This window comes from Manacus vitellinus, unplaced genomic scaffold (assembly GCF_001715985.3).
Source record: "Manacus vitellinus isolate BGI_N305 unplaced genomic scaffold, ASM171598v3 scaffold_24_pilon, whole genome shotgun sequence".
Taxonomy (NCBI): domain Eukaryota; kingdom Metazoa; phylum Chordata; class Aves; order Passeriformes; family Pipridae; genus Manacus; species Manacus vitellinus.
Window position 1 is genome coordinate 9,715,197 of NW_021939798.1, and position 10,324 is coordinate 9,725,520.

At 41.7% G+C, this 10,324-nt stretch overlaps 1 protein-coding gene across 1 annotated transcript in view; it reads right to left on the reverse strand.

Moving 5' to 3' along the window:
* PRKCA (protein kinase C alpha) overlaps positions 1-3,311 on the reverse strand; it is a 143,795-nt gene extending 140,484 nt beyond the window's left edge. The window contains exon 1 of the mRNA XM_029960097.1: positions 3,265-3,311. Coding sequence (XP_029815957.1) covers positions 3,265-3,311 — 47 coding nt within the window. The remainder of the gene's footprint in view (positions 1-3,264) is intronic.
* Positions 3,312-10,324: the final 7,013 nt, after the last annotated feature.

Sequence of the window (10,324 nt, forward strand, 5' to 3'; positions counted from 1 at the left end):
AACACACACACACACAGAGGTTCCTCTCACACCCCAGCACACAGATCAGCTCCTCTCACACCCCCTCAGCTCCCTCTATGCACACACAGAAGGCAGTCAGCCCCTTCTCTCTCCCTCACACGAAGCATCTGCCTCCCTTCACGCACAAGGCAGATCACACACAGCGTTTCCTCAGTATCAGCCATGGAAACCCACACCTTCCCTCCCTGCCATGCCCTGGCACCCCCGGGACAGTGACCCTCCATCGCTGCCTCCCTTCACCCGTACTCAGCACAGCTGCTACACCATGCCATGGGCACCACCATCAGCGTGACAGAGCGTGGATAACCTGCACCCAGCTGCTCTCTGCCGACTTTGCCACACGCGCTTCCTGCACCTACCCCGAGACTCGTCGTTCCTCCACCACAACAAAACAAAGATGCAGCCACACACTTTCCTCCACACTCCTTTCCCCTTCCTGCAACTCACAAACCCCAGAGCAGATGTGAATGCTCTCAGAGGCCACCCCAAGCAGCTGTGCACCACACAGGACCCACAGGATGTCTTGCCCCACTGCACTGTGCCATGTATCTTTATAGATCAATATAAACATCCTTCCATATTTTGTATTTCAATACAAATATCCTCAACAAAAAGCTAGAAAACACACACCAAGTCTGTTTCACTAATCAGAGCATCCAACACGCACACAACAGACTTTTACCATGGTTTTCTACAGTGCATCAACAATAGCATTAAATAATACTATTAAATAATAGACCTGTTCTTCTTCATTTACTCACATTACACACAAGATGTTCACAAGTCCCTGGACACAGAAACATCTGCCCATGCCATACATCCATGCTCTCATATAGCAATTCATACTGTATCTCCATACATTCAGAAAGACACCACATAAATCATGACTGCGTTAACATAAAACCACAATATATATGTTAAATAAAGAAACCAAGTACTAATCATATTGTTTTTAATAAATGCTATTCCCGTGGCTACAAACTTTCACATATGAAAATGCACATAGATGCATATTAAAAGTTCTACCCCATTATATCTTACATACTTATAAGTCTGTCTGTGTAAGCATGTGTAACATATTTTATTTCACAAGAATGAAAGCCAGCTAATTAACTCAAATTAAGTCTTACTTGCTGATGGGGAAAGTGCCCATGGACATTTACCACAGAACAGAAAGAACTTGTTACATGCTATCTTACTCTTAATTTAAAAACCCTGGTTTCTGGGTGCAGCCTGGTAGAACTGGAATGCCTGGGGCCTTTCACTAAATAACTAATGAGAGGGATAGCCTGACTTTTTTCTAAACTTAGAGAATCACACCAGATGCCCTAGAAACTGTTTCCATATGCCCTTGCTTCATGGATTTTATTTTGCAAGCAACTACTCCCAAATTTGATCTGAAATTCAATAAAACATAAAGATTTTTAATTTGGTTTCCACCTATTCTGCACATGTTTCAAACCCCTTCTTCTTCTTCTTCAGGAATAGATTTTTCTTGCCTTAATCAACTTATGCCAAAGCATGAGTAGCACCAAGAAACATTCTGTACTCTCGTTAAGTGTTCTATCAAGAAATACGGAACGTGTTTATTTCTGTTCCTTTCGTGCTGTGTCACAAACAGAGCTACCACCAACGGAGAGAGTGAACTGGACACGACTTGGATTACATCAGGTTTGGAGCAATCTGGGCATTTCACTGCTCCTTAAAGTCTCACAAAGCTGCTGAATCATTTTGGATTCCAGTTGCTTGCTGTGAGTGACTCTGGACCAGACTGATTCACTGAAACACTGGCGGGTGCCCCAGGCTCTTTGCTCATGTCAGGCCCCAGGGAAGAGCCAAATGACACCAGTCATGACACTACATGATCACATTAGGATCTCTCTGCAGAGAACTATTTCATCTCAAACCCAGCAATTATTTGTACATTGTGATTATATACATCAGGCAAAGAAAAATCTATTCTGTGTGCAGAGCCATCCCCAGCCAGCCAGGTAAACCCTCACGACACAGCCTTCCCTTACTGCATAAAATGTACAACTCCTCTTACTGCTGTATTTTGAATAAACACCACTTACATTATATATATATATATATATATACATATATATATATTTACCTTCAAATGGTAAGATTTGTCACCATGACCAGGATCCAGGAGGCCCTTAGAGCGATACCATGAGGAGATAGCATGTTCCAGCCACAGACACTGTTGGGATACGCTGTTGTAACACCATCATCCTCTTGCTGGGAGGCCTTTAATTGCCTGGACACTCATTTTTCCTGCTCTGCATTCAGGTCCTGTGGGTGATACAGGAACTCATCCTTCCTCTGCAAAGAACTGGAGGAAAGACATCTGCCCCCTCTTCCTGCGTGTGCACATTCCCCCCAGCAGCCCATGACTTGCTCTTCTGCTGAGGGTAGTGTTTGCAATTTGGTTCTGATTCAGACCATCTGGACGAGTAGTCAGCATTTTTTTGCTGCTTGTGTTCAGGCATATATGTGGTTATTAAATCAGAGCACCAGCTTCTCCAATCTCCCAGCAAGCAGCTTCAGAACTCCTGACTCCAAAGTGCCATTTATGGGGGCTTCTCATATTGAATTTCCTCCTGTGTGACTATTTGGATGATATCCTAGAGAGCTTGTCCCTGATGAAGGTGCCCATTGGACGGTTTATGAGCTTTTCTTTAAAGAATTTGATTATTGCTGTAACAAGCATAACTTCTCAAGTACTCTCTATATTTTCATCAATACCATCCCAGGCCTGTAAGTACAAGCATCTGGATTCATTTTGAAGGAGGTTTCTCGTGAAATGCCTTCGCTTTTTACTCATCTGCCAGATCAGCATGATACTGCCTGCATCATTTTTTCATCAAAAGGCAATAAAAAAAGTGTCTCCTTCCTAAGGGAGAAGTGTCTGGATCATTCTGTTCCTATTTACAGGCTCTGCACTGCGTCAGATCCACTCAAAAACCGAGCCAAGGAGAACACCTTCATCAACTGCTTCGGCAATTGGGACTATTTTATTATTTCCTGCTCGTGAGGAGTATCCAACAAACCGGAATCACTTCCTGCTGGAGGCCTTTAAGGGAGTTCACAAACTAATTTCTCCTCGCACTTCAAAGCAAATCACAACCACTTCCCTTTCTGGAGAGTTATGAGAACAAGTACCTATTTTCTAGAGCCCTTCTGGGAGGGATGACTTGATCATTGCAAAATTGCTGTCTAAAAAATGCTTTGCTTCACCCAGTCTCATCTTCCAAAGGAATTTCCACAGTCAGCTCATGAGACATCTCTACAAGCAACTACTGGGGATAGTCCCTTGCTGTAGTTAAGTCAAAATCTGTTATCCATTTCCACTAATTCGCAGTATAACTTAAGAAGCCAGGTTTTCCTAACTTCCTTTTTCTGTGGAATATAAATTTTGTTTTTCTCTTTGTCTGAAATCACCAGTTGAGTTTAGTGTCGAGGCTCCCATTCACAAATTTGTCTTGTTTTGACCAATAACAATTAATTTTGAGATCATGCTCACTACTTCCTGTGGTTTTTCCATATTCTACTGTACATTCTTCGACAAAACTGTTTATTGCTCTTGCCTGGACACTTTGGCACCAATACACCCTTCCCAAAAAACAGAAAAAGGTAAGAATGTGGTAACATAAATAGATATATTTCTGTGAGTATTTGTCTGTCTGTTATCCCAGTCATGAGAAGGAAGTAGAAATATTTTGTCTCTTTCTATCAACACTCGTTTCTGCATCTTTCTGTGTCTTTTTCTATTTGCACAGCTGTACCTGTGCCTCTGTAGTTACACTGATTGTCCTCTCTGCCCTTTTCCCCTCAAAGTTACTCAGAGTCCAGGTTGACAAGTACTGAGTCATTAGACAGGTTTTATTATCAAATTATTCCATCTGAGAACTTGTTTACATTTGCCATTACTAATGGGAAAGTCTGAATACATGGATTAAAACACAGGCAAAAAGAACACTAAGTACGAAAAAAAAAATCCTAAGAGAGATGAAATGTCACAGAAAAAATATTTCTGAAAAAATTCTGGGGAAAAAAATGGCCCATCATAATAATTAACCATTTCTCAGGGATGAAATTGCAGTTCATTGACATGTCCTGATCAGGAAAATCCTCCTTCTCTTTGTGACCTGTAAATGATGCCATTATTTCAACCTGAATTTCCTTGAAAGTCGTGCAAAACCCATTCCTCATGCAGATAGCTTGGAGCTGCCTGCACATTACCCTCACAGCAGCTCTCCAAAGACTTGGAAATAAATGGCTGATGATGTACAGAACATTGAGTGTAAAACAGTTTTTTTGTATGTGTTCTCATCAGAATACTGAGTGACAGCCCAGTGTTTCTTTTCTCATCTCTCAGGAGTATGAGCAGCATGGTAAAATATCTCCTAGTTATAGAGCTGAATCAGAGCCTGATGCTGTTACACACCAAAAAGTGATGGGGGTCCTTTGGGATGTTTCCTGGGTTTTATTGCTTTCCAGATTGTACAAACAAAAATCTCTGCCTCAGCTGGAGTATTTGCTGTCATTGTTGTTTTGCAGATTTTGTCCTTCCCACCAGCAATCACTCAGGAAAATTTTGAATATCTCTTCCAAAAAGTAATTCACATTCTTTTGAGTGCACCAGAACAATTCTCTTGTGTAGGCAAATTTTCAGTCTTCAATTGTACACAGAAGAAAAGGCAGAAAGGGAGAGACTTTGAAATACAAACAAAGCGCTCAAACCATGTGGAAAAAACAAACTGCTCTTGTACCAGCTAAACAAGAGAGCCTCTGTGATTTATTTAGAGAAACATGGCACCCAGGTCTGGAAGAAACAGAGGTGGGTTTTGCCAGGGACAGCTGACCCCTGGAATTCCTTGTCCAGAAGAACCAAACACGAGGGACCAGCACTGGGGCAGGACACGAGCACGGGCTCGGGGCAGTGAGGTGGCCTGGGAGAGACAGATGTAGGATGTCTCAGGCCAAACACAGCTGGCTCAGAAAATTCCCTAAATGGAAACTACTCAGAATGTGAGAGATTCTTTGTAGGAAGCATCATCATGCTTGCTTTTCTCACTTCTCCTCACATGTGTGCTTGTGGTTGCTCTCAGAGATAAATCCCTCTGGGTGGGCTTGAAGGACCCCGCCTGAACCACTCCCATTACCTTTTCTATGGCCTTCCTTTTCTTCTTTAAGGAAAGAGAAAAATATTTGCTGTACCACTGCCAGCTGACAAGAAGTTGCCCTCAAAAAATTACTTTTTTCCAGTGTTCTGCATTCAAATGTGAGCTGTACTGCAGGGGTTAAGTTTGCAGGTCAAGACCCTCTGTAGGTGATGCCTCAGAGAGTAGAATATGTCCATCAAATACAGGTTAGAAGAGCAGAGCCTCTACACTGTCCTGAAACCTTTTCCTGACCCTCTCTTGTGCTTTTCTGCTACTAAACTGCTACAAAGAGTAAATGACTTTATACTGCTGGAAAACATCAGCTTCAGAATATCAGGATGTGAAGCATCAGAGAGCTGCTGACAGAGCAGGATGACACAGTTTCTTCATGGTGGTTATCACTGAATCACAGAATCATTCAGGTTGGAAAAGCCCCTTCAGCCCATCGAGTCCACTCTGTGCCCAATCCCCCCCTTGTCACCCAGCCCAGAGCACTGAGTGCCACGTCCAGTCATTCCTTGGACACCTCCAGGGAGGGCGAAATTTCCCACTAATTTCAATGTGAACAGAAAGGTGTGGGATATTTTACCTACCATATTCCCACAAACCTTCAATTGAAAAGGATGATTATTTTGCCAGAGTGGGATTTTGCCTCGTGGAGACGAGAGGTGCAAATAATTATTCATATCATACTTCAAATCATTGTTTCTGACAGCTGGAAATCGTTTATCACAGACAAGAGAAATAGTAACGTTCACGTTGCATTTTGTTTATTCTGGAGAATAAATGTGAGAGAAAAACAAAACATAGCAGCTGGAATACCCAGGATATTCACTTCTTCTCCTGTGCCACCTTTGCACTGTGACATGTTGACGCAGGGAAAGCAGAATGTCATTTCCAATGGTAAGATCTCCAATTATGCCAGGTCCTTCTGTGCTCTGCACAAGTGTTTACACTTCTGGAAACGCTAATAATTGAAATGACAAGAGTTTGGCTGGACAAACACAGCTTTAAAATGTTTGTTTAATTTAGGAGAACCGAAAAGCGACAACACTGACGCACAAAACGAGCTGACATTAATTTAAAAAAAAAACACAACAAAATTTCAAAACCCCACAGTGACAGTTAACTGAAAAATGAAGTGTGAAAAACCTCTGTGCCACAGAGATGGAACAAGAGGAAGGATTCTGTTTGTCAGACTGAACACTCATTCAACTCCCCACTGGAATTTTCATTTAAAAAAAAAAAAGGAAGAAACTGTCCTTTAACGACAGTGGAGACTATTTTTGGTCTTTTAATACAGTATTGTGGATTAAAGACTGAAAAGATTAGCAGACTAATAGATATCATAACAAGGGAACATCTCCTTAGGTTGTGCTAAGTCAGTCTCATGCTGCCATTCGGGTTCACAAGATATGATGACCTCAATAGCCCAAAATTCCTGTTTGGATGTAAATGAAATGATTTCTTATTTACAGATTATTTACAGAGTTCAACATGATGACATTTAAATTAATTTTCTTCCAGAAAACGTAATTCTAAAAATCAAATATCTCCTCTATGATGCTGCTAAGAAAAAAGAAAAACAACCCAGGGCATTCCAAATGCAAGTGCCAGTGGATTTTCCTCCAGATGTGTCATGCCCGTGAGACAAGATCTGGGCAGCTCGATTTAAAAAGGTTTGGAGCAGTGGTTAAGCCAACTTGTACAGTGGACTAATATTATTCAACTGGACTACAGGCTGATGCCCATGGAAAAACAATGACTTCTCATTACTGACCACTTCATTACAGGACACGACGGAGACAAATCAGGGTTTTTCCCCTAGAAATAATAATAATTAAAAAAAAAAAATCAAGAAAATGTGCAGCAAACTTTGTGCTCTCTGTGCATTTTCAACTCGTATCATAAATATTTTGCACTCAGCAAAGTGCTCACGAGCTGTTCTCTCCAAAACATCTGGACATTTTCTCTTTTCAAACTTAAATTGATGAGAATGTCACTGATATCAGTCCTGGCAATGCTGGAACGATTGCAGTTTTAGTTGGTTCTCTTGCCAAAATGCTGGCAGCATCTTTCTGTCTTCCCAGGCAACGAAAAATCTCCCTGTGCAACGAATAAAGGAAAACCGACCTCCCATATTTATTTTTGTCATTTTTACAGAAAATTACAAAATAAATGCAAAACTCAGAGGAAAGCCTGGCTAGATGATGATGATGATGCAGCTTACAACACTAGAATCAGAATTTTTAGAGATACAAACACACGTGGAGCTTGTCAAAGCAGCTGAGTGGCCTTCTGGAAAGCACAAGGCAGAGCTGCATCTTCCAAAGGAACCAGGAGGCCAAAAATTTCCTTTAATAAAGTGAGCACTTTTAAAAGCCTGGCCTTCATTTAGTTGTTCCAAATAGGATTTGAGCCCTTCAGAAAATCTGATTCCAGTTATTGATACTGGCCCTTTCAAAATCTGCTTCCTCCTGGGAAAGCTTCACCCTGGATTTATTACTGGAGATGAGACGATGCCACAAAGGGAAATTAGTTTATTGATATCTTCCTACTCTCTAATGGTCCCCACCATAAAAGTACCATCCTTTGGGGTACAGTTTGAGTCTGTTAACAGGATCCAGACACAGAACAATGTGATGCCATCAGCGTCAGACGTGGCCTCATCCCCAGGGGTGGATGGGGAACCTTCAACAGCAGCAGGACATTTCTAGAAAAGATTTCTAGCTCAGGACAAACTAATCTTTCCTGTCACATTAGCTCTAAACTCGTCCCCTTACATTTAAATATTCATTTAAATGTAATATTCTATTTAAGATTCTTAAAAGTCAGCTTGTAACAGTGGTCTTCCCTCCAGACCCAACATTTCATGACATTTTCAGCTCTGAGACTTAAGTTTTTAGATTTTTTCAGACTTGTCGGTCAACAGTGAAGTGAGGAATCCCCCCTTTTGGAGTAATTTGCCAAGAATACAAGATTAAAATATACATATATAAGGAAAAAAATCATAGTCAAACATTTGCGTCGATTAATAAAGATCCAGGGGGAAAAAATCCTAATCTTGTTATTTTGTTATTTGTATATAAACTGATTCAAATCCCATATTAAAACACTGATAGAACACCATTAAAAAGCTTCAAATGAAAGCAATGACAAGAGTTGGGAAGGTTTTGGGTTAGACCATAAGTGAGATCAGTATCCACTTTTTGATTACACGGTGCAAGAGCTGAATCATGACGAAGGTAGATTTATTCATCCAGAACACTCTGGATTCCTGCCCAGAGAGAACTTAACAGATGATATCTGTGGGTTAATAGAGATCAGAGGATCTCTCTGGATTGGAGCTGTCGATTCCTTAGGTGATACAAATGGAAGTCTCTGCCGGAGCCAGAGCATCGATCCCGGACAGACGCGCTTTTCAATGAAGTTTTTAACGTGGATGAATGTGCCAAAGAGCTTCTCCATTGCTGATCCTCTTATCCATCACTTGGGGAGACCAAAGAATGGCAGTAAATAAATCTGGTGGTAGCTGGGCTTTCCCAGAGCGTTGTGGCGACGTGCCAAGGGAGGCACAGATGATTTGAGAGTGTCCTCGTTTACCCGGAGAAATCCTTTATTGGGAGGGATGGAGTCATCCGAGGGTGAAGCCTGGCAAGGATTGCCCCTCTGGATCGTGGAGTGGTGAAATGCTAATGGCAGTTTGATGTACTGAAAGTGTAAAGTGCACTCCTGCAGCAGTGAGTTTTCCTTGGAGAACTTGCATCAAACCCTGACCAGGCCTGACCCCTCTCCAGCTTGTAAACAACATGACAACCGGAGGCAGTGCACACACATATCTAAAAAATAATGAAAAAAACTAGGTCAGATGCTGCTGTCACAAAAATCTGTGGCATTTGGCTTCATAGAAAGTGGAAAAATAATGAGGAAGAGAATCTTGAAAACTTTGCTTTGAGCTTGATGGGAGAAGAGAAGCAGTTTGGCTTGAGCGTGGAGAGCACCTTGACCCTGAGGTTTTTTCTCTGGTCTCTCCCTCACGACACCTGCCTGGCTTCTTCCTTGAATGTGTAACTACATCAGCCCTGAGGGAAAAGGCAAAAAGGTGGAACAAGGCACAAAAAAGGGTGAGAAGGTCCGTGGCTCCACACTGTGCTTTTATGCTGACATCTCAAAAGTCATCCCTCGCAGATCTGTTCGCTGCAGATTCAAACTCTCACGGAGAACAATTTGCCCCCGAGGCTTCAGAATTCAACATTCCCGATGAAGAAATGCCACGCAGGATTTTTTTAGACAGCCTTTAGATAAATTTATCAGAGGAACAGACTGTTTCACAATATTTGGGTCACAGTAGAACTGTGAGAGAGATTCTCCGGGTTTTCTGTGCAGGAAATGAGAAGGCGGAGAGGAGGAAGTAGCTGTAAAATGCTCTCTGGTTTTGTACACTGTGAGTTTAATGTATGTGGAAACTGGAACACCCTCATGCCTCTGTGAGAGGACACAGACCTGCTGTCACCTGGAAAACTTGTTAGTGACATCTCAGATTAATACAGAGTGGGGGTTTTAATACTTCACAGTGAGTGCTTAAAGTGATTTAAGGTCCAGGACTAAAATGATATTTAAAAAAGAAGAATTTGGAAACATCAGTGGTAACTAGGACTGCAGGTTACACCTAAAATATGCTGAATATGAGTTGAAATAGTATTTTTAAGAATTATATAGACACTGTTTACTTTTTATGCCCCTGAGACGTTCTGTCAGGTCAGTGTCTGTTACTGTGTGTTTACTTCCAGCATCTTAAAGATCACCTCATTCCACTCCCCTGCCTTGGACAGGGACACCTCCCACTAGACCAGATAATACAAGAATACAAATAAATAATTTTACATATACACACACATATATACCTTCACTGAGAAGATAATACACTGCAAATGGGTCCTGACTTGTGGCCAACTGAACATCTTGCTAATAATTAATGTATACATCCAAATTCTCTACACATTAAATATTAAATGCAGCTGGTATAGAGAAAGTCAGGATTGTCTCAGCTTGGCAGCATGAAAGGCAATGACTGGACTGTGAATTAGCACCTGCTCCTGTGCAGGACCCCAGAGAGCTGTGTGAGCCCCCTG